At 46.2% G+C, this 27862-nt stretch overlaps 1 protein-coding gene across 2 annotated transcripts in view; it reads right to left on the reverse strand.

Annotated features, from left to right (window-relative positions):
- Nucleotides 1-9786: 9786 nt before the first annotated feature.
- Nucleotides 9787-27862, reverse strand: part of EMP2 (epithelial membrane protein 2) — a 39657-nt gene continuing 21581 nt past the window's right edge. For both annotated transcript variants that reach the window (XM_060031735.1, XM_060031734.1), the window contains exons 2-5: nucleotides 21172-21306; nucleotides 18886-18976; nucleotides 14543-14689; nucleotides 9787-13328 (exon numbers count right to left, since the gene is read on the reverse strand). In XM_060031735.1, the coding sequence (XP_059887718.1) occupies nucleotides 13141-13328; nucleotides 14543-14689; nucleotides 18886-18976; nucleotides 21172-21249 (504 nt within the window). In that variant the 5' untranslated portion in view covers nucleotides 21250-21306 and the 3' untranslated portion in view covers nucleotides 9787-13140. The remainder of the gene's footprint in view (nucleotides 13329-14542; nucleotides 14690-18885; nucleotides 18977-21171; nucleotides 21307-27862) is intronic.

Here is a 27862-nt window from a genome sequence, read left to right on the forward strand (position 1 = left end):
GAGAGAAATGTTGATTGACTTGGCTTGGGTCACGTGCCACCAGACACCCTGATGGATCGACCTGCCCACCCACTGGGAGGGAGAGATGATTCCAAAAGGAATTTGGGGTGTTGCTACCAAAGCAAGGGGAACTGCATATTAGGTGACCAGAAAGAAAGCAATCCGCGTCAACGCGATTCACAGGTATTTTGAAAACCTGCAGACCATGAAGTGAGATTTCCTTTCTTTTTAAAATTTATCATTTTTGATTGGACTGCAGGTCACTGCATTTCCAAACCACCTCTGAGGTCTGTTTATCCTGCTCAGTGAGACAAAGAAGAGAACCAGCAGAGAAGAAAGGAAGTTCAGGTTGGATGGGCCAGGACTACCTCTTAATTTGGGCTGTCTGGCCTGGTTTTCAGTGTTAAGCATCCCATGAAACACTCCCAGCTGTGATCCACCAACATCGTTTGGTCCACATACCTGGAGAGCTCGGTAAGATGGCCGATTCCAGGGTCCCACCCCTTGAGGGTCCCACTCCACAAGTCTGGGGTGTGACCCAGGAATCTGTATTCTCAACATGCTCCCCAGGGAGTTCCAAGGCAGCAAGTCCTTGGACTAGACTTTAAGAATCAGCCCCCTACCCCACCCCTTCCCCACCAGCAAATTATAAAGACTTTTTCACGTACAAGGAGACAGAAATTTAGGCTGAATTTGCAATCAGTTGAGCTGCTGGCAAAATCTGGCAAATCACACGTTTTGCTCGCTGGCTCTCTGCCTCCTTTGCCAGAAAACAAGCCAAGCAAGACGGAGGCTGGAACTGGAGGCTGAGTCATCCATCCTTTAAATAAGCACGCTGGTTACTGCGTCAACTCAGCCAGGGGCAGGGAGGCTGCAGGCCACACCTTGCTAACAAGCGGAGGCAATTCTCCGAGGCTGGCTGTCTGCAGTTCACACTGAAGGCTCCAGATCCCGGCTTGGATCTCCTAGCAGCCCTTCTCTCCCATTAATCCCTTGGGAAAGCCTTCCGCTCCAGCAGCTGCCCCACATGTTGGGTCCACATTTTCCGCCTCTTCCTGGAAGAGCCTGGAGGCTCCTCATCCAGGAAGCCCTTCTGATTCAGTCCCCCTGTTTTCAGCCTCTGCCCACCCTGGAGCCTTCAGCACTTCCCTGAACCACCCGTTTGAGCCTGTCTTTTTTTTTTTAAGTTGTGGTTAAAAAAAAAAAAAATTTTCATAACATAGCATGAGATTACCCTCTTAACAAAGTTTAAGTGTATGGAACTATACCGTTACTTATAAGGACTATGTTGCACAGCCTCTCTAGAACTTTCCCTCTTGCAGGACTGAAACGCTGTACCCATTGAACAGCAACTCCCCATCCCCCCTCCCCAAGCCCCTGGCAACCATCCTTCTACTTTCTGTTCCTATGAATTTGACCACTTTAAATACCTCATGTAAGCAGTATCAGCTGATGTGGGGAAAGAAATGACAGATGAGTAGAGAAAGAAAATGTGGTATGTACATAGGATGGGATATTATTCAGGCACGAAGAAGAAGGAAATCCTGTCACGCTACAACGCGGATGAACCTGGAGGACATTATGCTCAGTGAGATAAGCCAGCCCTGGGAGGTCAGATTCTGCCTGAGGCTGAGTGTCGTTCACCTGAGTTATAAGGCGGCACATTAGAATCACCTGGAGACCCTCAACACTCTCCACACCTGGCTGCTCCCCAGACCAAGGAGATGGCAACCTCTGCAGGATCCAGCCTTCAGAAGCCTCCCAAGTGATTCCAGCATGTGGCAAGGTTGAGAACCCAAGATTTGGAGTCAGAAAATCTAATTTTAATCCTCAAGTCTGCCGCTTACTTGGTAGGTGGGCTTGGCCCAGTGACTTGATGATAATAAAAGATGAATAGCCCTCACTGAGCGCTGGGTGTAGGTCCCCTGCTGTTGCTGTCACAGCTGTTCCCATTTTACAGGCAGCAGAGGCACAGAGAAATCAAGCAGCTTGCCTGAGGTCATACAGCAGGAAAATGCTGAGACCTGGTTTGAAGGCAGGCAGCCAGCTCACCGGGAAGAGTTAGCCCTGGCGTGCTGGTCTCATTGGTCCTAGTGAGATATTTCCAGACATCACACCTTATTCTGAGAACGTCTGGGGACCTTTCAGGGTCCTTTTTCTCAGGACAAAAGACCATCCACCCCAGGAGACAGAGGGTGACAAAGAGAGAAAGCGGGCTTCAGGAAAATGCAAAGCTAAGCACAACTAAGAGGACAGAGGCATGGCGACCGCCTTGTTACACCCCGTTCCCCATCACCAGCTCAGCGTCAGACTAGGGATGTGGATGCTTTCCTGGCCAGGCTGTCCTCTCCAGCAGCGTTCATCTCTGGACGAGGCAGCAGCACATCATGGCAATTTAACTTCCCCCAATGGCAAAAAAGAAAAAAAAAAAAGATAGCTGTTATTTAAGGGAACCCTATGCCAAGGTTAAGTCATACCTCTCTTTCCTCACATGTGTCCAAGTCCCCCGTGAAATTACACTGTTGTCCTTCTACAAACACGGAGAGGCAAGTCTTTCCTGGTTCCTCCGGTCTCTGTTTGTTCTAGTTGATGACAAATATTGAGCTAATATGCCGTTTAAGCCTTGGGACCAGGAACATCCTGTGCTGTTCAGAGACGGGCCAGGGGCCACGGTGGGGTGGGCTGTCACTGGCTTCTCCCTGTTTCCTCTCCCAGTGGCATGACCTGCTGTGGACCCTGGTGGCCTCCTCATGGTTGCCAATCACCGTATTTCCTGGTATATAAAGCCCTACAAGTGGAGGTTCCCAGCTGGGGGCAATTTTGCCTCCCCTCCCCAGGGGACATCTGGCAATGTCTGGAGACATTTTGGGTTGTCACACTCGAGGGGTGCAGTTGGCATCTAGTGGGTGGAGGCCAGGATGCTGGTAAACATCCTACAGTGCACAGGACAGACCCCCACAGCTGAAAACTATCTGCCCCCCCAATGTCGACTGTGGCAGCGTCGAGAAACCCTGACAGATAATATGAAGCTCTTTCAAGGAAAAATTTTGAGAAAAAACGTTCACAAGTACTTTTCATAATACAATTACTCAAAATGGCTTCAAAGTGGTTTTGCACTTAAAATATATTCTTCTTCTCATGCAAGAATAGTAAATTCTACACTGACATCCAGCTGCAAACTGTAAATCCCTCTCAATGTAATAGTCTACTAGCTGAAAACAAGAGTACAAATTTTAAAACTGAGCTGAAAATTAATAAATTGAGCTCAACGAAAATAGCTACATAGCCATGTCTGGTAGTAATAGATTAAACTGTAAAGCAGTGAGGAATAACTCAAATTAGCTCTTATCAGCTCTCTTGTATTTGGCTGAATTGTATGTGAAAGAAAAAAATCTTTGCTCCGGTGCTTTATTGCTCTGTTGTGTTGCCACACACCACCACTAGGAGGCGGTAGTATTACCTTCTATTTCACTCCCTGGGCACTTGGCCTTTCAATGCCCGTAAAGCAAATGCATTGGAAGCAGGCTAATTTTTGGACACATATGTTTTGGAGGGAGGAGTAGAGATTCATATTCATGTCCATACATAATATACTTCTTGTTCCAGTGTTTACCTCCAAATGTAAAATGAAAACCCATCTGTACATAGGTCTGATCCCTTAAAATGATGGTTTGCAAACTTTTTGATCATCAGAATAAACTGAAAGGCTTATAAAATTCAGATTCTGGGTCATGCCCTTAGAGATTTAACAGGTTTAAAATCTGCACTTTCACAAGTATTCCATCTGTGCCCTAAATGGTTCAACTGTTTCACACACACATGTACACACACACTATTCTCTATTGCATGGCCCTAATTGGAAGCCTGCAGTAATAGATTACATTAATGGCCCTAATCTGCTCCCACCCTCACCTCCCCATCCCCTTCCTTGTGTTCCTCTCACTGAAGGAGGGAGTTGATTTCCCCTCCTGTGAACCTGGGTAAGATTTGTAAACTGCTTGGCCAGTAGAAGGCAGAGAAGTAATGGTATCTTAATTGCAAGCCTAGCCCTTAAGAGGCCTTATGTTTCCACTTGCTCTCCTGCGTCTCTGCCATCACATGAGACTATACCCGAGTCAGTCTGATACAGGACAGGAGACATATGAACAAGGTTGAGTTGCTTCAGCCAAGGGCATTATCAGCCAACACCCAGACCTGTGAGCACATCCAGCAAGGTCAGCAGGGCTGCCCATCCAGACTCCAGCTGATCCCAAACATGTGAACAACGAACACTGACTGTTGTATGCCGCCATGCATTGTGGCTATTTGTTACCCAGCAGTAGCTAACTCACCAGCTGCTGTCTTGCAAGCATCCACTGTCGATCAAAGGAGGTGACTTTTGGGGATCCGAGAGACCAAAGGGAAAGGCTTTGTCTCCCTGCTCTACTTACCTGTTCTTCCCATCACTTTCCCATCAATAAACTGGGCACACCAGTGTCTGTCCTATTTGGTGAGTGGTCATGAGAATCAAATTAAATGATACAATTCACATGAAGGTGCTTTGTAAACTGAAGTTCTGGGTATCTCTGGAAGCACAATGTTCCCTACATGGTGCCAGGTCCTGTGTATGCATTACCTTATTTAATCCTTACAGCCATGTATCCTAACTGGCCCTGCTGCCCAGTCCTTCCTGCTCTCAGCCGTCCTGATACAGGTCTTAGCTTAAATGTCATTTCATCAATGAGTCCATCCCACATGGCCTATGTTGCTCTCTTTACATGACAGTATTTCCTTCACAGATGATATCCCAACTTGTAATTTTATTTATCTTTTTTCTTGCCTATTGTCTGCTCCTCTCCCCCACTATAATGTAAGCTCCGTGAGCTCATGGGACTCTTCTGTCTGGTACATCTTTGTGTCTCTGGTGCCTAGCCCAATGTGTGGCACATAGTAGGTGCTCAACAAACATTGGGTGAAGGGGAGACCAATGGAGTAAGCATTACCCTGGTTTTGCAGACTAGAACACGAGGTTTAAAGAGTCTAAGTAGCTTACTCAAGCCTCTTGGCTCCTAATTGCAGAGTTGGATTGGAACTGTGGTTTACGCTGCCTCCCAGGGAGGGTTTGGTCGGTCGCAGAAGTCCTGGGTCACGGCCTTGGGTAGGGGCAAGAAAAGCAGCGATCAGAACAGAAAAAGGCAAATGAAAGCTCCTGCCCCCTGGGCAATGAGTCAGAAACCTCAGCTGCTTCTTTTTTTTTTTTTGCGGTACGCGGGCCTCTCACTGTTGTGGCCTCTCCCGGACGCGCAGGCTCAGCGGCCATGGCTCACGGGCCCAGCCGCTCCACGGCATGTGGGATCTTCCCGGACTGGGGCACAAACCCGTGTCCCCTGCATCGGCAGGCGGACTCTCAACCACGGCGCCACCACGGAAGCCCAATCATATCTCATTTTTAAACTGGGTCACTAATGACAACGGATGCTAATCTCCAACTTACTCCAGAAATCTGAAATTTCAAAAAATCATAAATTTAGTTTTTCTTCTGAATAAATGTATTTATATAAAAAGAGTTGATTTAAGGAAAAATGTTCAGTGAATAATAGTGTAGTATGTACGTACATATGAGCAAAGAGCATGTGGATGGGCCATGGATCAATAAAGTTTGGGAAGCACTAGCCTGGCTGTGGGTCAGTAGGGAACTGGGCTTCTGATGGGATTCAGCAAGCATTGGCCTTTCTGTTTGCCCAGTATCTGAGTGTCCTTCCTTCGTTTGGGGCATTCCCTTCCTTCTGAGTCTCCGTGGGCTGCAGAACTTACCTCCCACTGTAGAAACTGAAGATGCTTGCTAATCATTTCCCAGCCTCCTTTGCAGTAAAGCCATGGTCACGTGACCCAGCCTTCACCAATCAGATGCACCATGCCCGGCTCCGAATCTAAAGAAGTAGGGGTAGCACAGATGCTTTCCATAAGATCAAGTTCTTCGTGCAAGAACTTGGTGTCATGTTGTGGTGACAGCAGTGGTTTCCTCAGCAAACTGTGCTCTGTGGGGGACAAGGCTACCTGATTTCCTTTTAATGAATTCCTTTTCTATTTAAATCGACCAGTCGCTGTTGCTTGCAACTAAGAACCCTGATTTATACAGAATGTGGGTGCTACAAGCAACAGACAGGTGGCAGAGCAGAGGGCAGCTGTGACCCGCTTCCCATGCTGGGAAGCAGTGGCCCTGACATTGCTATTGCAAAACATTTGGTTTACACCAAGGTTTGGCAAACTTTCTGTAAAGGGCCAGCTAGTAAATGTTTCATGCTTAGGTCATGTGGTCTCTTCTGCCGCTACTCAGCTCTGCCTTTGAAAGCAGCCTTGAACAATATGTAAATCAGTAGTTGTGGCTGTGTGCCAATAAAACTTTGTTTACAAAATCAGGTGGTGGGCTGGATTTGGCCCTTGGTCCATGGTTTAACCCTGGTTTAAACTGTCACCTGCCAACCATGTACCCATGGATGTTGTAAGCATCAGACAAACTTGTAGAAACACATCAGGATGTTGCCATGTTCAGCTTCTTAGAGCCTTGAGTAAGTTCCTACAAGAAAAAGTCAATCTTGGGTCAAAGATGGTCCATTTAACAACAAAAATGGAAGAAAACATGGCTTTGTTGAGACTCTTTCTGCCTGAGGCCTGCAATCTAAATTGGTGGAGAATCCAATGATTTGGAGATTTGCCGGGAAAAGCAAGTCAAATTCTGAAGCAGGGGCTGGTAAACTTTCTTTGTAAAGGGCCAGTATTTTAACTGTTACAGGCCACATAAGGTCTTTGTTGCATATTCTTCTTTGCATTTTTAAAAATAACTCTTAAAGAATGAAAAAGCATTCTTGGCTTGAGGGCCATAAAAAAGGCAGGGCTTTGGCTAACAAGCCAGGAGTTTGCTAAGCCCTGCTCTAGACTAAGGATCCATGGTGTGGAGGCAAAAAGCTTAGCAAAGACATATGGGATGACAGGAAAAGATATACCAAATCCTCAAGCATTCTTCACCAGACAAAGGACCAGCCTGGGGACATAGCTTGGCTCGAGGGCTTGAAGAGACAGAGTCATAAGAGAGAACAGACTTGTGGTTACCAAGGGAGAGGGGTGGGTGGGGGAGGGGTGGACTGGGAGTTTGGGATTAGCAGATGCAAATAGTATATATAGGATGGATAAACAACAAGGTGCTACCATGTAGCACATGGAACTATATGCAATACTCCGTGATAAATCATAATGGAAAAGAATATGAAAAGGAATGTATATATATGTATAACTAAATCATTTGCTGTACAGCAGGAATTAACACAACATTGTAAATCAACTATACTTCAATAAAATAAATTAAAAAAAAAAAAGACTGGGAGGCAGGAATTCTCAGGCTCAAAGATGAGGTCCACCTCATTCATATAAGACTGTAAAGCAAAACCACCCTAATACACTGCTACTGGATTCCTGACTGTCAAAATTCGTGTGATAATAAATGTTTGTTGTTTTAACCAAAAAAGAGTCCAGATAAGAGCTCTGGCTGGCTTGGCCTTCCATGGCTAAAGGAACCGAGAACCTCCTGTGACTAGCCAACCCTGAGGTACTTCTGAGACCCTAGGCTTCATGACCACAGGAAGGAGGGAAGGGCCTCCTCCCCATCGCCCATCTTAGATACAACCCTGGAGGACTGCGGACTAGAGAGATCGTCCCTCTGAGCGGAACCAAGGGCCCTGCATTGACCAACCCCTGATCTTACTCCCGACCAGGGAAGGGAGTTCTTGGTGTTGGTACCCAGCACAAAATGTGGGCCACTGGCCATTGATGCTCATTCTGCTTATCCGTTTTCCGAAGGGGAACATTTATGGTAGGAATCCTGTTCCTTTTCCTCCATTCTATACTGGGTGCCTTTGGGAGTATATAACTTTTACTCATAGGTTGCTGGGCCATGAGGAGACACACTGGGCCTGATGAGAGGATATTAACACATCACCAAGCGACCCTGGAGTGGTTGTGACTTCAGGGTGTGTACCTCCCAGGAAGGGGTTGGTTCATTTCATGAATGTATAAGAATTTTTAAACTTCTTATAAAGTTGTGCATGGATCTAGACAGCAAAGGGACGGACTTGAGCAGATAATTTGGTTGCCCAGCTCACAGTCAATCCCCGCTTTTCTTTCCTAATAGTGTGGTTCATAAGTCTATCCCTCACTGAAGGAATTTGACCCCCAGCTTGGAGGTCAATGCTAAGCATGGTAATTTAATTACCTCTGCCAGTGATTGGGTTAAGCTTGAAAACTGGAATCCTCAAGCCAATGACACCAGGGAGAGTTTGCTAAAGGGCTTCTGGGAAATCTCTTCTTGTTCCTAAAAAAACAACTAGAAAAAAGACAGTTCCTTCTTACCTGATTAAACCAGGGGATGGATGGCAACATTTTCTCCTAGCCAGAGAGTACTGAAGGCTTTGCAGACCATGTGAATTGGGTGGTAACTCTGCCACTATAGCGTGAAGGCATCCATACACAGTATCTAAACAAACAGGCGTGCCTGTGTTCCAACAAAACCTTCTTTATGGACACTGACATTTCAATTGCATATAATTTTCATGTGTCACCAACTACTATTTTTCTTGTCACTTTTTTTGGGGGGAAATTGGGACTCAAATAGGCTAGATCAGAGCAGGGACTAAGTTTATCACGATGTACCTGACACCTAGCCCAGTGGTTATGTCATAATTTGTACACAAATATTTGGTGAATATTTACAAAATCCTGGTGATGAATTGACCCCTTTATCATTATAAATATTTATGTACCCAACATCAGAGCACCTGTATAAAGCCAATATTAATAGATGTGAAGGGAGAAATTAGACAGCAATACAGTAATACTAGGGGACTTCCATACCCCACTTTCAACAATGGATAGATCATCTAGACAGAAAATCAATATGGAAACATTGGATTTGAGCTACACTTTAGAGCAAATGGACCTGATAGAACATTCCATCCCACAGCAGCAGAATACACTTTCTTCTCGAGTGTACATGGAACATTCTCCTGGATAAACCATATGTTACGCCACAAACATTTGGTGAATGAACGATAGGTTAATTTCCTGACTGGAAGAAATATAAAATTGAGTGCTCTGGGGTGATCACTATCCAATTGCCACATGGAAAAAAACCCCAAAAAATCTAGAAACACGAAGAATATGGACAGCAACCCCTGTGTGGAGACAAGGAAATGTGTGAGTTCCCGAGACAGAGAGCTGTTACTACTTTGGGCATTCCTTAGGTTAAAATGAAAGCTCTCTCTCTCTCTGGTTGAATTTTCCTTCCTTCCTTCCTTCCTCTCTTTTTTTTTTCTGGAGAGTGCGCTATTACAATAGTCTCATTTTCATCATCACCAAACTCTTTAAAGCCAAAGTCTTATTAGATACAAACTGGAGAACAGAACCGGCTACACAACTTGCAGAGACCATCACAAAATGCAAATGTGGGGCTGTTTGTCCAAATATCATGAAGAGTTTTAAGACAGCGCTAGCAGATCATTAACCAAGCATGGGGCCCTTCAAGGTGTTGGCTCCTGTGCCACTGCCAGTCATCGGTCCAGGAAGCTGGCCCGGGAAAGCAGCAGAGGGAGTGGGAAATCGTCCTATGGCCAATTGTCAGATATCCCTGGCTCACTGTAAAAGCCACATGTTATGATCTTGATGAGAAATCAAATGACCCCTTGCCACTCCAGACAGCAGCTTCTTCCTCTAGATACTGGCACCGCTGGGAACATTAGAGTCTGTTGCTCCGGGCAATTGGTTTTAAACTTTATTTTTCAATGTACAGTTTCAGATTATACAAAACATAGAAAATGGACTACTTTAAAGGCACATTAAGTAGAAAGTATCTAACTACCCTAAAATCACATTTGTCCCCCGACCAAGATTCAAACTTAACCTCTACGCCTTTCCCTAGCATCTCCCCATCACCACTGCCCCCCAATAGACAAAACTATCCAACTTGCTGTATTGTGAGTAACCTTTCAACTATTAGCAAGTTTAGTAATTCCCACCCAGGCAGATTTTAAATGATGCTACAGCTTCTATTCAAGCTACCGTGTTTAGTGTGCTTACGTACGGGCTTGGGGGTCTCGGTTTCTTCATCACCAGTGAATATAGAGCATCTTATGAATCCAGCCTGATTAGGGATGCGCACAGGCACACAACCCATGGCAGAGAGTGTGTGGCAGGGTGGGGGGATGTCTCCAATTTCCCTGTATTCGGGTATGAACAACATTCACGCAGAGCAACATATCAAGCATTCTCCAAACTCATTTGAACAGAGACCCAAAGTAATTTTAATGCAAGTAACAAAAATGAGTTAGTCTGTCTCCATCCATAGCCCCTCAAATGAACGAATTACAGTACTTTATAAAAATGTCCTAAAATATGCAAACTACAGTTCCCTCCAATGCAGTTGTTACCAGTAATATATTTGGTCCTGATACTTGCTTCTTGGATGTCTTAGCTAATCGTCTTTGTTGTTGTCTGTGAATAACTGATCATAAGCACCAAGTGAGGGCTGAACCTACTGACGGGTAAGAAGGCTGGGTATTCTCTCGCTCGTGCCATCCCCTTTCCCACCTCCCCAGGGCACGTCACACCACAGGGGGAAAGGCAGCACTCCTGTTTCGCAAAAAGCCCCGGCATCACAGATGGATGTGGGCACTGAATGCTAAACAGTAGTGGAGACCAGCCAGGAAAATCCATGGGTCATTTCAGATACCCACTCCTGAAGTTTTTGGGGGATGGAAATTCATGCATTGCTTGGGGATAAGGCTTTCCAGATTTCTGGTTCTAAGGGGTTTTGTTTGTTTCCATTGTGACTACCAGGGAATTATAGAAAAGCCGCCTGAGCAGAAAGCTTGGGGCACTTAGAACCACCTTCCTCCACGAGGTATACATAGCATCCTGCCAACTCCAGGGGTGTGACCCGCACTCCTACCCAAAACAGGAGTAATGACAGTTTTCCACTGAGGCAAGAAGTGACCATTTGTCCTGCCTCTGGCCCCACGTCCCCCTGTACTGTGCTGGTGGCCTCTCTGTGGGAGGGGCCCTGTCTCAGGCAAGATGTCTGGATTCGCTTGCCCCTGTGTTTTCAGAGCCTTGCACAGTGCTTGGAACACAGTAAGCATTTAATATTCTGTTGAAGCCGAATGAATGAATGAGTGAATGGGTAGATGGAGAGAAAACCCAATCCTGCACTAAAGAGGTATCCACGGTGGCCCTAAACGACTCAAACCAGGCATTTCCCCAGCTCCACTGGAATTGCACTGAGGGCAAACCATTGCCCCACGTAGCAGAAGGTCATTTACATGGTGCCAGTGCTGACATGCGCAGACGGGTCCCAGGCGCACCTCCCGGCAGCAGGCTCACGACACACAAGGGAAAAGACAGTGAGGTGCCAAGAGCTTCTCCCGTAGGCACTTCCCGAGGTCCCCGCGTTGCCACAAACCTCACAGCACTGAGGACCAGCTCCCCAGAGCCCTACCCCTCAGTACAGTCTCTGAATCCCTGGCGGCACTTACCCAGACCCTAGCAGGCAGCATCCCCCGAGAGATGCTGTACCCACTGAAGTTTGAGAACCACGGCAATCTGGGACCCTCCCAGGGCTTCGTTTGCTGTCAGGACCCTGGGCCCCTCCAGGCAAGGAAGTGTTTTCCGGGTGTAACGCACACAGCACCGCCCCATCAGTGCCACCTTGTTCGGGCTGAGTGGAGTGAGATATTTAGGCTGATCTAAATCCTAAATGCTTTTAACAGGCAGGCATAGGGTAGGTTCCCTCCTGCCCACCCACGGGCCTCTCTTCTGAATCCTTGGTTGTGTTCTCTGCAGCCTTCACTGCTCTTTGTAATTCATTTTTCTAATTGGTTTTTAATCTGTCTCCTCTGCTAGACAATGAGCCCCACAAGGAGAGAGACTGTCTCGACATGGTTTCCCCTGTGCCTGGCATAAGCATCCCATCATTTATGTTGACGGATGAACGAAGGAATGGTGAACGGTCCTCTGAGGCTCCAGAAATGGGGGTTAGTAGAGGCCAGGCAGTCTTGAAGGCAGGCCAGGAAGAGAAGGAAAAGGCCTTCTGAATTCGGGTAGGGAGGAGGCTGCACCCCCATCCCAGGGTGTCTGGCTATCGGGATCAAGGCCTGGGACTGGAGTTTGGATGGTCCAGATGTGAGCAGCTGTGCAAGAGACAGTGAAGAATGAATAGCTGATGGAGGCCAAGGTTTGGGCCTCCAGTGGCGTCTAGACCCACCTCCCCATCTCGACATGATGAGATCGTTAACATTTGTGAGGCAGCTCTGCTCACCTGGCCCTGGGACCGTGGTCCTCAATCTTAAGGCACCTGAGCATCACCAAGGAGCTTGTTAGAAATGCATGTTCCCCGGCCCCATCCCTGAAGACTGATTCTGTAGGTCTAGGGAGGGACCCTGATAGCCTGCATTTTACTAGGGGTCACATGCTGAGATTAGGGTGAGCCGAAATCTGAAACCCAGGTTAAAGCTCACCTTCCCTAAGGCAAGCAGGTGACTTTGTCAGCAAATCTGGGTGGCACTTTCTGGACCCAGCCCATTACAGGAGGGTCGGGGCTCTGGTCTGGATGTAGACAGAACACCAGGGGCTATACCTGTTTCTCATGTGGAACTTGGCTAAACATCTGAGGAGGTTTCCTCCCTTACCTGGACCCCCCTCACTCCACCTTCTACCACTAACACAGAGAGATTCAGGAAGAAGAGCTGAGGTGAGGGAGGCTCAGCGTAGCCCAAACCTAGGGGAAGATGTCCCCCGAGACCTGGCTTTCTTGGCCTCTTGTCACATCACATTACATCCCCATGGTTAAGAAAGATCCTGCTGAACACTTTTGGATTTGAGCATTGCTGGATTTTTGGCTTTGTTGTGTTGAGTCTTTCGGATGGGCAGGAGTTCTGAATTCCAGCCTTCATAGTCTATTCTCTGATCTCAAGAATGCAAAAATTCTTCTCTCCTTTTGGCTTTTAAAGGAAACAATGTGTTTGCTAGAAAAACCACAAAAAAAAAATTGATTATATACAAAACGGTTATCTGAACGTGGATTCTGTACTGCAGCGAAAGCGACCCAGCTCCTGGGCTCTATTTGCGCTTCCTCAGTATCAGGTACATGAGGCCGCTGATGAAGGTGAAAGCAAATGCCACCCAGGCCAGGATGAAGGAGTAGCCGTAGCTGCCGTCCGAGGTCAGGGCGTACAGTGTTGGGTTGTTCTTGTGAATGTCTTCGCGCCGGTCTGTATAAATGGAAGCTGCAATCATGACACACAGGCCTGTCGGAAGAAAGCCAAGGTCCAAATAAATCACAGACCACAGCACGCACCAGGGACCTGAGGGGACTATGGTCAGAGCTGAAGACAAACTTCAGTTTTTGTTATTAGTAGGTATTTACTTTAGTCTCTTGGAAAGATTACAACTAATATTTTGTAGCAGAATATTGCTGACTACCCTGTAGCCATTTTGCTTCCCATTCTTGCTAGCTGAACTCAATGTTGTTTGGGCAGCCAGCTACCCGGCCCAAAGGGTCATAATTGGTCCAAGCCATCGGTCAGCCAGGCAGGAAGTAGTCTGCTTCGCAGGCCACATACGGTCTCTGTTGCAACTACTCGACTCTGCTGTCGCAACATGAAAGCAGCTATGGATGATACACAAATGAGTAGGCGGGGCTGTGTTCCAATAACATTTTATTTGCAAAAACAGGCAGTGGGCCAGATTTGGCCCATGGGCCCTAGTCTGCCAACCCCTCTTGGCAATCCTGTTCCTGTTTACTTGCTATAGTTTATGGTTCCATGTGTCCCAGTTCTGGCCACAGAAAATCCTTCCGTGAAAAATATAATACCCCGAAAAGAGGGAGATGTGGGAGGAGAAAGCATTTTTTTTGTTGCTGTGTTTTCCCTTGCTTACTGTTTTAGAAACTGTTAGGCCAGGATGAATGTCTGGAGCTGCAGCAGCCTTTTGGGGGCCATGAGGTCATCACTGACACTCTGAAGATGACAGCATGGAAGGATGGAAGGAGTGGGGCTTCTTGATGCTGCTGCTGAGCTGCCAAACCAACTCTGACACCTTCCACCTTTAAGCGATTTGTTATAGAAAAAAAGTAAAGGTTTTTGTAGCCCCAGTCATTGCTAATTGGATTTTTCTCTTACTTGCAGCCAAAAGCATCCTCACTGAATCACCAACACTCACAGATATTAGTGGTAGGATGAGGTTAAGTACCCAGATTTTCCTTGGGGGACCTATGCTTCTCTCCTCTGTACCAAGACAGCAACTCCTACTTACCCTAGAGATCCCAGCTCAGGCTTCGTGTCTTCAGGACGCCTTTCTTGACCCCCTAACTAAATCTGAAGTCTGAAGTATAAAACATCCCATCATGGCACAGCTGCCAACCTCTCCTTTCCAAGTCCTCACCTGCCACACTCTTCCCAGCTTCTACTCATGATTGGCTGGGAAGAGAGTGTTTACTCCAGAAGTCCATCCTTTTACTTACATGACATGAGCTGGATGATGGAGGTTAAAACAAATCTCTCTCCCTGCTTGAGGCGGAAGAGCTGGAGCACGAAGATCAGAAAGGCAATGCAGCAGAGAATGGTGGACAGGATCATGGTGGCCTGGACCGCCTGCACCGTGGAGAATTCTGTTGGGAAAGGGCAAGAGCTCATGACTGAGGACCACAGACCACCCGGGCCCCTGGGGTGCACAGTGCCAGCTCCAGAGCAGGGATGATGGGAAGCAAAAGGGCACCAGGCTTTCATCTGCACAGAATGAGCACAAGGGCAGCCAAGGAGTCTTCCTGACACCCCCTCCCTCCAATGTCCATTTGTGCAATTGACCAGATGATCTCCAACATCCTTATCTGGAAAATGGAGCAAGAACCACCCACTCTGCAGTCTTCCTGGTTTGGGTATTGCCCCCAAGTGCCTGGCTCATGGTCATGTTTTTTATTTAAAGTACAAATCCTCAGGTTCCAACCTGGCAGATTCTGGATCAAGAGGCTGGAATGGGATGGGTTGCGTCAGGATTGGGGTCTGCACCGTACAAAGACCTCCAAAGGGATTCTTGGCGATACAGGCCTCACAGGGCTGAGGGACCTTCTGGAAGTGTTCTGTGGACACAAAATACCCTCTAAGAGGGTGAGCCTTGTGACTGTTATTTAGGAAAAGGGAAAGTGAGGGTTTTTGCAGATTAGACTTAGTGAGTGGGGCATGAGAGCTTGGGGCTCAGCACCGGGAATTTTCAGCGAATAAAGGAGCTGGTCTTGGGTGGAGGGCACTGCGTGTGGGAAGGACACAGGTGAGGCTATGAAGGGGTCAAGCGCAGGGACTGGAGCCACCTGTGTGGGTCTCAGTTTCCTCACCTGTAAAATGGGGATAGCAATAGCTCCCACCTCATCAGTGGGGGAACATGGAATGAACTCAACTATGTAAGGATTTCGGGCGGTGCTAGCAAAAAGGGAGTCCTGCGTAAGGGCTGGATGTTATGACCAGGATGCAGCTAAGACAGGTGAGGGAACAGTGCCCAAAGCCGCAGAGGAAAACCTAAGGACAAATCCTCTTTTTTGTTGTTGTTTTTCAATTTTACCTGAAACTGACTGGAGGGAAGCATGATTTGTAAGTACTTAATCCAACATTTACAGCAATGGATCCTGGTCCACTGGATCTCTCAGAGAGCATCTAGCCCCCTCCCCATTCCCTACGGTGAGAACAGAAACCAGAGCCCCACCCCCACACCCCCACACATACACACCATATGATTTCATATGAAGCCCAAGAGTAGGAGAGAGAGAACCATGGTGACAGAAGTCAGAAACCCTGCTCCTTGGGGCAGGGGGTGGTGGGAAGTGAGTGGAAAAGGGCTCAAGGAAACTTTCTGAGGTGATGGGAATGTTCTCTATCTTGCTTTGGATAATAGTTACATGGGTATATATATATATAATTGTCAAAACTTTGAACTGAGCCCTTAAGAAGTGTGCATTTCCTTGTTTGTAAATTATAGCTCCATTAAAAATAAAAATCCTGCAGGCTACCCTGAGGTAAAATAAATCAGAATCTCTGGTGTTGGGATCAGACAAGAAGTGGGGCAGGGCGTGTAAAGTCCCCCAGGGAATTCCAGCGTGGGGCCAAGGTTGTGACCCTCTGGCTTAGAGCAGAGCTTCCCAACTTTGCCCGATCCGGGAATCACCTAGGGGCTTCTTAAAATAGATTCCTGGGCCTCTTCCCCTGAGATTATGGTACAGTCGTTCTGGGATGGGCACCAGGAATCTGTATTTTTAGCAAGTAACCCAGGTGATGGGGCAAATATGGAAAACATGGCTGCTGCTGTAGACTGAATGTTTGTATCCCCCCCAAAATTCATATGTTGAAATCCTAACCCCCAGTGGGATGGTATTAGGAGATGGGGGCCTTTGGGAGGTGATTAGGTCATGAGGGTGGAGCCTTCATTAATGGGATGAGTGCCCTTATAAGAGACACAATAACTTGTCTTGCTCTCTGCTCTCTGCATGGAGAGGACACAACAAGAAGGTGGCTGTGTGCAAACCAGGAAGGGAGGCCTCACCAGACACTGGATCTGCTGGCACCTTGTGAGAAATACGTATCTGCTGTTCAAGCCACCCCATCTATGGTATTGTCTTAGCAGCCCGAATGGACTAAGACAAAGGCTTTAATGAAAAAGATGGATTCATTTTTTTTAGAGCAGAGTTTCTCAAAGCTGGGGGGTGGGTGCAGCATGTACCACTGTCGGCTGATGAGATGAACGTAGGTGGAACCCAACCAGGTCACTGAACAACCAAACCTCACCTAAAGAGAGGAATGTTCCCTCTGCTCGTGTTTAAATTCATCCAAGGACCCCCAAGGAGGAAGAGGAGCTCTGCACCTGGTGCTTTTGCACTTTTGTAACACCTGCCAGTATCTGGGTGCTGGTGGTGGTTTTGGTTTTTAACCAGGAAAGAACCAGAAACAGATTCAAAGCCATCAAAAGGCAAGTGCATCTGTTCAGAATTCAATAACATCATTTGGTTTTCAATGTAGTTTTTTTTTTAATGTTTTCTTTCTTTTATGGTAAGTCATACCAGTGTATCACTTACAATAGGCAGATAAAGTTCCCTTTAAAATAAATTTATGTAGGGAAAAAGTGAACTGTTTTAAAGCAGGTGTTGGCATGGTTTTTCTGTAAAGGCCAGACAGTAAATATTCTAGGCTTTGTGGCCATACAGTTCCTTGTTCGTTGTCTTATTTTTGGGGTTTTTTGCTTGTTTTTTCTTACAATGCTTTAAAAATATAAAAACCATTCTTAGCTCATTGGACTGAATCTGGCTGGTAGTTTGCCAGCTAGTTATTTTAAAGGAAAATAAGGGAATCCCCTGGTGGTCCAGTGGTTAGGACTCCGCGCTTCCACTGCAGGGGGCCCAGGTTCGACCCCTGGTCAGGGAACTAAGATTCTGCAAGCTGCGTGGCACAGCCAAAAAAAATTTTTTTTTCAATTTAAAAAAATAAAGAAAAATAAGCGGTAAGAAATGCACACAGGGGATATTGTATGCAAATGACAGAAGCTTGGAGACATTGCCTCAGAGCACAGCCAGTGCTCCCAGCTGACCAGGCACCCTGGCAACGGTGGGGCTCCAACAGGGAAGAATTGCTGTTTCCAGGGTCAAGGGTTAGCACAGCAGAGAAACAGACCCAGAGGGGAGGTGGCGTGGATTGCATTATGTGTTTTAGAATGCAGGCTTCAGAGTTGGTCATGTCTAGACTGGAATCCTAACTCCGTCATTTACTCCTGACTTTGTGAACTTGGGTTTCTTCTCTGTGTCTCAGTTTCCCCATCTTAAAACAGGGCCAACAGTCCCTGCAGACAGGGACAGGAGATCACTTACGTAAAGGACTTAGCCCAATGCCTCCCAGTAAACCTTCAATAAATGATGCCTTCTATTGGTATTTTTGCTTTTATTATGAATGTTGACATTGTTATTGCTGGAATAGCAAGACTTTAGGACCCAGTGATCAAGGTCCTTTGCTCTCTAAATAGGATTCCAGGAAAAAAACCCATAAAAACAGGATGCTCATTAAATCTGAAGATCAGGTAAACAAAAACAATTTTTTTAGTATAAGTATGTTCCATGTAATATTTGGAACATACTTATACTAAATTATTAGTTGTTTATGTGAGATATAAAATTTAACTGGGCATCCAGTATTTTATCAGGCACTGGGAGCCAAAATGCCTCTTCTATCAGTTCTACAACAGAAAACCAACCCATTCACTCCACAGTGGAGAGGGGTTGGCATGTTTTTAGGTGCGATTCTCTGTTTCTGCAAAGCCCTTTTGTCTACTGTGGCTCCTGTACAGGGGCAGGCACTGCTGTCACCTGCATGTACAGCTGACGCTACTGAGAGTCTGAGCACTCACGTGACCTGCCCAAGGTAAGGTCACACAGCTCTTAAAGGAGCCGGCTCTCAGGTTTCTGCCCATTAGGCTGCTCAGATGCAGGGAAGTAACACAGATGTCTCTGATCCTATTTAGAGGGGTGGGGAGAAGATTCTAGATGAGGGCGGAAGCTGAGAAGGGGTGAGGGAGGGAAGCTCTGCTTGGCCAAGAAAGAGCGAAGAGAAGGGTGGGGCCCAGCATTCCTGGAGTTGGTGCCCTCTGGCCTCTGGCTTCCCCACCCGCTCCCGTCCCCAGCTTATGCTGACCCCTGCTCAGCATGCCCTGAGCAGCAGCCAGGCCCCTCTCTGCACAGGCTGTGATGAAGGAGGGGTGAGGAGTCATACAACAGGGAAGCCTTTCTCCCGAGGGATCTTTTGTCACTCAGTGCTTTCCCAGCAGCTTCACACCCACCTTGAATGGAGTCATCGATTTCTGTACAATTTGTGTTGTTGACGCATACTCTCCAGATATCTGCAAAAAACTCCTCTCCTACCCACCAGGCCTGTAACACGAAACGGAAACACAGGGAAAGGCTGTTCGTTCATTATGAAAACACGGGCCCCTAATCAGGTGAGGCACAGGAGTAGATGAAAATTCGGGACCGGTGCTTCTCAACCTGCGGTGTGCACGCAGGTCACCCGGGGATCTGGTTAGAATGCGGATTCTGGTTCAAGGGGTCTGGGGTGGGGCCTGAGAGTCTGCATTTCTAACAGGCTCCCAGGTGATGCCCACTCCACTAGTCTGCTGAAAGGGAAGGTCCAGGCCCTCCCAGGACGTGGGTGAGGAGGTGAGGCTCTGCTGGTGGTGATAAGAGCAGCCGGTGGTGAATTCCAACAGAACTGCAGGGGCGATGCCGGAGGGGAGGAGGGAAAGGATGAGATCTAGCGGGGAGAGCCTGTTTCGGATGAAATAATCAGACAAAAGGCTCTCCTGCTTTCCATCCAAATGCTTCTGTTTCTCTCTGTGCTCCTGCTGCTCTTTGCCCCCAGATGGGCCTCCTTCTGCCTTCCGTCCACCCGAAGACTGGAATCTCCCCCCCCACCCCCATCCAGGCAACAGTCGGTCACTGAGCTCCCACTACGCGCCTAAGGGTAGTGCCAAGCGCGATTCCTAACTCACTGCATGACTCACTGACTGGCAAAAATGCCCACCTGTGTCTTCTCAGTAAGGGCCATGGTAACAGAAACACCCACAGGATTAGCTGTTGCTGTGGCTGATGGCTTTTCTGCCCTTAATGTTAATCTATCCCTTTCACTATGTCTGGGACCTTTTCAGGATCCCAAGGGACTAGATGAAAGCAATAGAAGAAGATTCTAAAAGAACATTCAAAACCACTTAGTTCACAGAGAGTGGATCCTTTGGATAATGGTAGGTTCCCAGGACTTTAACTCACAGCATCAATGTGGTCCCTGCCCTGGCCACTCATGACAGCTCTTCCAGAACCTCCAGGAACCCAGACCCAATCACTGCACTCCTTACAGGATCCTTACAGGAGTACAGCCAGGAGCCTCTGGAATGCTTCAAATCCCAGCTCTGCCACTTTCCTGCCATGTCAATTCCAGCAGGCTCCCTAAATGCCCTGAGGCCCAGTCTCCTCATCATAAAATAGTGCCAGGAGAGGACCTATCCTGTAGACCTGAGGGGAGGATTAGATGAGATGATGCACATAAAAGGGCCGAGCACAGGTGCTGCCAGAGTTAGTACTCCCTAAGTGACAGGTGTTGTCCTGGTCCGTGTTGCTGTTATTTTGATGATTAATTGACAGGAGTCTATATGCAGCCAGACTGGATGGTTGCTTGTAGGTGCACTTTTTGGATTTCTGAGCAGACTTTCTGACTCTAAATGTCTCCACAGTCTGAAACCATCAGGATTGAAGCCAGGCCTTTGGATCAGGATGTGGGCCATGGGGCATCTCTGGTAAAAAGCTTCATTTCCTGCCAGGAGGGATGTTAATCTATGCCCATAGGTTATTTATCAAATGCTATACGGCTCTGAGCTGGACGCTCAAGGAAAGAACGAAATTTGTCATGGGCTCATGGGCAGAATGGGGAAAGTTCCAAGCATGAGCTCTGCCGGGAAGGGCATGGCCAGGTGGGCTGGCAACAAGGGATCCTGTCAGTAAGGAGATGTCAGAGACAGGAGGGGGCAAAGATCACCTGGGATGGGTCATCTGGGAGATCTAGGGCAATGGTCCTCAACCAAGGGTGATTTTGCCTCCCACGGGACACCTGGCAATATCTGAAGATGTTTTTGGGCATTACAGCTAGGGGCTAGAGTGCTGCTGGCATCACGCGGGTAGAGACCAGGGATGCTGCTAAACATCCTACGATGTGCTAAACGTCCACAGAAAGAGTGATCCAGCCCGAAGTGACAACCGTGCCACGGTTAAGAAAATGACCTGCAGAGAGCTGAAGTTAAGCCACATCCTCAAAGGGCTTCCTACGGCCAAGGCATCTTGCCAGGCTCTGTGGGGGACTCAGGGATGAGAGGACCCAGGTCCCTGCCCGTCCAGACACATGCGATGCTTCGAACCACCACACTTAGGCCGAGAGTCCTCGGGCCCAGGCTGAGGAGACGGGTGTGCTTCGTAGGGAGGATGACTCCAAATTATAATCACCTTGGGGGAGTTCTCAATCCTACTTTTACTGACTCTAGGATCCAGAGGTTCTGGGACGGTCAAAAGGAAAGGGAACTTACATTGTCGATGGTGGCAATGAAGAGCAACGCCGCAGACGTGATGTGGAAGATGATGATGAAAGCCAGAAGCACCAACATTTTCACGGGGCACGGTGGCGCACGGAGTAGTAGTGTTTAAAGCCCAGAGGAGATGCGCTAAAACAAATTTGAAAGAAATTCAAATTTGTTAGTGACAAAGCACTAGGAAAATGAAAAATAAGCAACTTTTCATGGGGTTTTAGAAAATCTTAAACAGCTCTTCCCATCTTTCATTTGCCTAGAGACTTTACTGGACAAAGTCTGGCAGGAGAAGCTCTTCTCTGTTGCATCCGGACGCCAGATATTCTTGTGGAGGAGGAGGGGTGAGGACCAATTAAAATCCCTAATTTAGAAAAGCACTGCAATTCTTCGAAGCAGCACACCGCGGGCACCAGGGCAGGAAAGAGTAGCTCTGTGTGTGCTAAAATGCTGTTCCAGATCCCCCACCCACCAGGCAATGCCATGGGGATTTCACAGCACCAGAGTAAGCTCACTGTCTGAGTATTCGTTATCACAGTCCCTGCTGCCCTGCTGCGTAACAAAGCAAAAGTGATCAAATAGGAAAATATTTCCTAATGATCTGACCATTTATAAAATTAATCCCAATGTAAGTTGGTGCAGCCACTATGGAAAACAGTACGGAGGTTCCTGAAAAAACTAAAAATAGAATGGCCATATGACCCAGCAATCCCAGCCCTGGGCATATATCCACAGAAAAGTATAATTTGAAAAGATACATGCACCCCAATGTTCATAGCAGCACTATTCACAATAGCCAAGACATAGAATCAACCTAAACGTCCACTGACAGATGAACGGATAAAGAAGTTGTGGTATATATGTATACATAATGGAATACTACTCAGCCATAAAAAAGAATGAAATAATGCCATTTGCAGCAACATGGATGGACCCAGAGAGTATCATACTGAGTGAAGTAAGTCAAAGACAAATATCATATGATATCACTTAATGTGGAATCTAAAATATGATACAAATGAATTTATTTACAAAACAGAAAGACTCACAGACACAGAAAACAAACTTATGGTTACCAAAGGGGAAAGAGGGTGGGAGAGGGATAAATTAGGAGTTTGAGATTAGCAGATACAAGCTGCTATATATAAAATAGATAAACAACAAGGTATAGCACAGGGAACTACATTCATTATCCTGTAATAAACCATAGTGGAAAAGAATATGAAAAAGAAAATATATGTATATGTGTGTATATATATATATATATAACTGAATCACTTTGCTGTACACTAGAAACTAGCGCAACACTGTAAATCAACTATACTTCAATTAAAAATTAAAAAATTCATCCCCACTCAAACACCCCTCAATATCTAACCCCATCTGAATAACATCCAACCACAAAAGGCAAACACAACGTGTGGCCGACAGCCGCAGTTTCATTTTCCTCTCTCTGCACATGAAAAGACTGCATTTCTCAGCCTCGCCTGCAGTTAGGTCAGAGCCTTGTGACTAATTCTGGCCAATGGGCTGTAAGCAACATTGGCTTATGTCATTTCCAGGCTGAAGCAGTTCCGGGCTGAAGAGCAGGCGTGAGTTCTCCATGCTCCGTCTCCTTGATGAAGTAGTTGGGATGGTGGAGCCGTGATATGTTGAAGCCTCACACTTTGGACAGATATTGTGATTGGGAAATAAGCCTTTGGATGTTAAACCACTGAGATTCCAGGGTAAAGTTTTTTTACTATGGTTGGACAGTCTTAATCATAGAAAACAGAAAGCGATAACAAAGTGACATTGGAAATCTTGCAAAAGAACTAGGGTTATATCAGGTTGATGAAAGTGACACTGAAGAACCGGTCAAAAGGCACCGAAGGGGTTAACACATGAAGACTTGTCCAAGCTGAACTAGTTAACAATAAAAGAGGAAAAAAATAAACTTGAATGATGTAGAAGAAGAAGAAAAAGGAGAAGGAGGAGTGGAAGAAGAAGGAGGAGGAGAAGAAGAAGAGGAAGAAAGCAAAGAAAGCAAGCATTCAAAAGAATGCTTTGAATATCGAAGGATAAACAGCGACACTTGGGAAAACTGATGAAGTCTTTGAACATTTTTGCAAAAATGACCATCGTCTTGGTCAAACGACACGCAAACGTCAAGCAAAAATGTCACATCAGGGGCTTCATTGGTGGCGCAGTGGTTGAGAGTCCACCTGCCAATGCAGGGGACACGGGTTCGTGCCCCGGTCCGGGAAGATCCCACATGCCGCAGAGCGGCTGGGCCCGTGAGCCATGGCCGCTGAGCCTGCGCGTCCGGAGCCTGTGCTCCGCAACGGGAGAGGCCACAGCAGTGAGAGGCCCGCGTACCAAAAAAAAAAAAAAAAAGTCACATCAACAAATCCTGTTGGACGAGTGAATGCTACTAACTCCCCAAATCAACACTTGATTCATTCTTCTTTCATTCCAATAATTTGTGACCAGTTACTATTACTAAAATTTTGTGTAACATAAAATTAAGTTTTAGTTTCACTTTTAAAAACCAAATCAGACCTTGTTTTCACTATTTATGATAACATTATAGCACCAGTTTTAAGTGGATTGATTTTATTTGTTAACAGTCTCTTTCTCTCCCTCCAAATACTCCACCCCCCCACACACATTTTTTCTGAACCATTTGAGAGTAAGTTGCCTCAGCCATAATTTACGTCTAGATATTTCTGTGTGCGTCTCTGAACAACAAGGACACTCCCGTACATAACCACAGCATGATAATCACAAAAATTTCACATTTTACAATATTTTGTCTCACCTACAGTCCATATTCAAATTTCTCCAATAATCTCAGTAACGGCCTTAGCTATGTTTTTGGTCCAGGACAAATCCAAGATAACGCACTGCATTTTGTTATCACAACATATTAGATTCTAATCTAATCTAATCTAATCTAGAATGGTTCCTTAGCCTTTCTTGGCCTTTCCTGGCATTGATATTATGTAAGAGTACTGACCATTTATTTTGTAGAAAGTCCCTCCATTTGTTTAATGCTTCCTAACGATTAGATTCAGGGTATGATTTCTTGGCAAGAATACTCCATACTCATGTGTCCTTAGTGTGTCCCACCAGGGGGCATAGGATGTCAGGTTGTCCATTATTGGTGATGTTAACTTTGATTAAGGGGTTAAGGTTCACCAGATTTCTCCATTGTGCATTTTTCCTTTGTAATTAAAAAGTAATCTCTGGGGAGGTATTTTTTAGTGTGATAAAATGCACATAATTTTAAAATGTACTACTAATGACAGTTAGTACTTCCACAATGTTGTACGTCCATCCCCACTATCTAGTTCCAGAACACTTCCTCACCTTGAAAGGAAACCTTGTACTCATTAAGCAGACACTCCCCATTCCTCTCTCCACTGGCCCCTGGCAACCACTAATCTGCTTTCCTTCTATGGATTTGCGTATCCTGGACATTTCATAGAAACGGAATGACACAAGATTTGTCCTTTTGTGTCTGCCTTCTTTTATTCAGCAGTGTTTTCAAGGTTCAGCACATGTAGGGAGATATTTTGAGATGATGTAAAGATCTAATCTCTCATCAAAATGTCACCCCAATAGTTTGAGCATCCACTGGTATTTCTGAAATAGAATAATTTAAAATCGACTTTTTGGACAAATACCATATGATACCACTTACATGTGGAATCCAAAATACGACACAAATGAACATATCTACGAAAAAGAAACAGACTCACAGATATAGAGAACAGACTTGTGGTTGCCAAGGGGCGTGGTGGGGAATGGTAGGACTGGGAGTATGGGATTAGCAGATGCAAACTATTATGTATAGACTGGATAAACAACAAGGTCCTGCTGTATAGCACAGGGAAATATATTCAATATCCTGTGATGAACCATAATGGAAAAGAAAATGAAAAAGAATATATATATATGTACATATAACTGAATCACTTTGCTGTAACAGCAGAAATTCACACAGCATTGTAAATCAACTATACTTCAATAATTTTTTTTTAAAAAGAATAAAATAGCCTTTTTCTGATACCAACTCTCCCACTTAGAGAGCTGCACTGCACAAAACCCTCCAAACCCTCCACCCTTTCTCTGACCAGGCTCACTCCCACTCGTGGGACGCATTATTCCCTCGTGAGACTGAACAAGGCTCGTGAGCTCACACAGGGGCCCCTCTTTGAGACCCAGGGCTCATTAACCATGAGCCAGGAGCCATGTGGCTTCAGAGTGACTCAGCCTGGGCGGTCCCAGCCGCAATTCTGCGCATCATTTGGAAGAACCCAGTGAATCAGCTCAGATTCTCCCAATTCTTTTAAAAAGGACAAATTCCCCTTTGTTTAGGTCTGCGTCATTCTTAGCTGCCATGCCATGCTGCCTCCAAATAGATGCGTTTCTGACCCTCACAAAAAAAGGTGCATTACCACACTGAATGCCACGTTACTTTAATATCAGCTGGAATGCCAAAGCGCGAGCATCACAGGCAGTGCCAATAACTACAGGGTGATAATAGCTTCACATATTGTCCAGCTCGGATGACACAGATACGTAAGGACACATAACTAAAACTTTCTAGAAAAGGAAAGAAAGGCTTTAACTCTTTCCTAAAGTGTGGAATTCAAATGTTATAAGGCATGATTTTGGATGGTGCATTGATGGTATTAAATAACAGTGAACCACTGAACAGTGAACCACGTAGTAAGAAAGTCCCCATTCTAATCCTTCCAAGTCCATCAAGGAAAAAGACCCTGGGGTGCTAGACTGTCTCTAACACTTAGCAATTTTCTTTCAAACCAAAAGAAAAAGCAGAACTCTGGATGGGTCACAGTGCGTAGCCAGAATTTAACAAGGCTGTTTAGATTTTATTATATTTCTTTTTGAGGTTCTTTCTTTTTATAAGAAGTAATAACATTTATAGTAGTGATAGAAAGTCGCCTTTTAAAACAACTTTATTGAAGTTTTAAAAGTCATTTAAGACAAATATTATGTAAATAAAAGGGCAGGTGGTCTTCAATGTCAGCAAAAATCCTGACGGTGGTTCTCAAATGCCTAGTGTCTGTGATTCCAGCTGGAATTCTGCTGGAATTCTGCTGGAATGAAACACTGCTTTCACACCTGGGAGTGATTCCAGTTGGAATTCCAGACATTAGAAATAAACCCCTGGAGAGAAAAGAGTAAGTTTTTACGAGAGGTCAAGTAAGGTCTTGAGCTCAGTGTAAGAGAAAAGTCTAGAGGCATACAAGGGTGGCTTGATTTGAACCATTAGGAGTCCAGGAAAATTAGGGAAAACAGACATGTCACCTACTTAGTACTCTCCCATGTTGGTGTCTGGAATTCAGATCCCCAGTGAAAAACAAAATGAGGTAAATCAGCGACGGAACTTTCAGACCTAAGGCATTGCTCGTAACCTCACCAGTGGGTTTGGAGTCAATTATTCACAAGCACAGAAGACCCCATGAACTTTTTTTGTTTTTTTTTGCGGTACGCGGGCCTCTCACTGTTGTGGCCTCTCCCATTGCGGAGCACAGGCTCCAGACGCGCAGGCTCAGCGGCCATGGCTCACGGGCCCAGCCGCTCCGCGGCATGTGGGATCTTCCCGGACCAGGGCACGAACCCGTGTCCCCTGCATCAGCAGGCAGACTCTCAACCACTGCGCCACCAGGGAAGCCCCCCCCCATGAACTTTTAAGAGACTAAAAATGATCCTCTACCCTTGCATCTCTATACCGAAAGAAGTTCCCCTTCATCGCTATCCCTGACTCACTCTTCAAGTTCCTTTCCTTTAGTGACTCACTCTTCCCAGTTTCCTGTGCGTTTTTCCAGAAATATTTCTTAGGTGGGAACACTTACTCCACACTCTCCAGGTTTCCACGTGGAGGGAGCTGCCCCACGGTAACACTCCTGGCCTCAGGTCCCGCCCCTCACTCACTCCTTTGATCCTGACTGGAGGGTGCATCAGTGTCCACTTTCTGGATTGGTGGAGCTCAACCACTGAGAGGCCACCTTGCAGCGCTTTTTCTTTGTCCTTCCCCACACCTCCTCCCTAGACAGCGAGTGGGTGTGTCTGTCCGCCAGAGCCCCAATTTCCCTTGGCTTAGGGGTCCAGGGGCTCCTGGCGGGCAGGGGTGTGGAGCTAAGAGCCGATCCTCCAACCCAGCTTTTCTCACTTGATAATCTCTCTAGAGATCATTCTTTTCCAGCATCTCTAGAGATCATTCTTTTCCAGCATCTGGATCCACCTCATTCTCGCGATGGTTGCCTGGTGTTCGGTTGGGTGGCTATGCCACGATCTACTCCACTAGTTCCCCACTGATGGCCATTTAGGGCGCTTCCAGACTTTTTGCTACTCCAAACTACACTGCAGTGAACATCCTTGCACTTATTTCTTTGCATGCTTGTGTTAGTATTTCTGAGGGGCAGATTCCAAGAAGTAGAGGTGCTGGGTCAAAGGATAAGTACATTTAATTTATTTTACTTTTAATTTTTCAATTCAATTCAAACTTAATTTACTGCAAAGCATAAACTGGACACTTAGTGCTGTGGCAGCCTTGATCTTCAGAGGGTTTGCAAAGGGTATAAAGCACTGGACCAACTGTTATGTATGGACTGGCTAGGTAGACAAGCCTTGATGTCATGTTTTCTGAGTTAATAACATCCCTTAGTTCCCCCAGAAGTAT

The sequence above is a fragment of the Delphinus delphis genome, chromosome 15 (genome assembly GCF_949987515.2).
Source record: "Delphinus delphis chromosome 15, mDelDel1.2, whole genome shotgun sequence".
NCBI classification, from domain to species: Eukaryota; Metazoa; Chordata; class Mammalia; order Artiodactyla; family Delphinidae; genus Delphinus; species Delphinus delphis.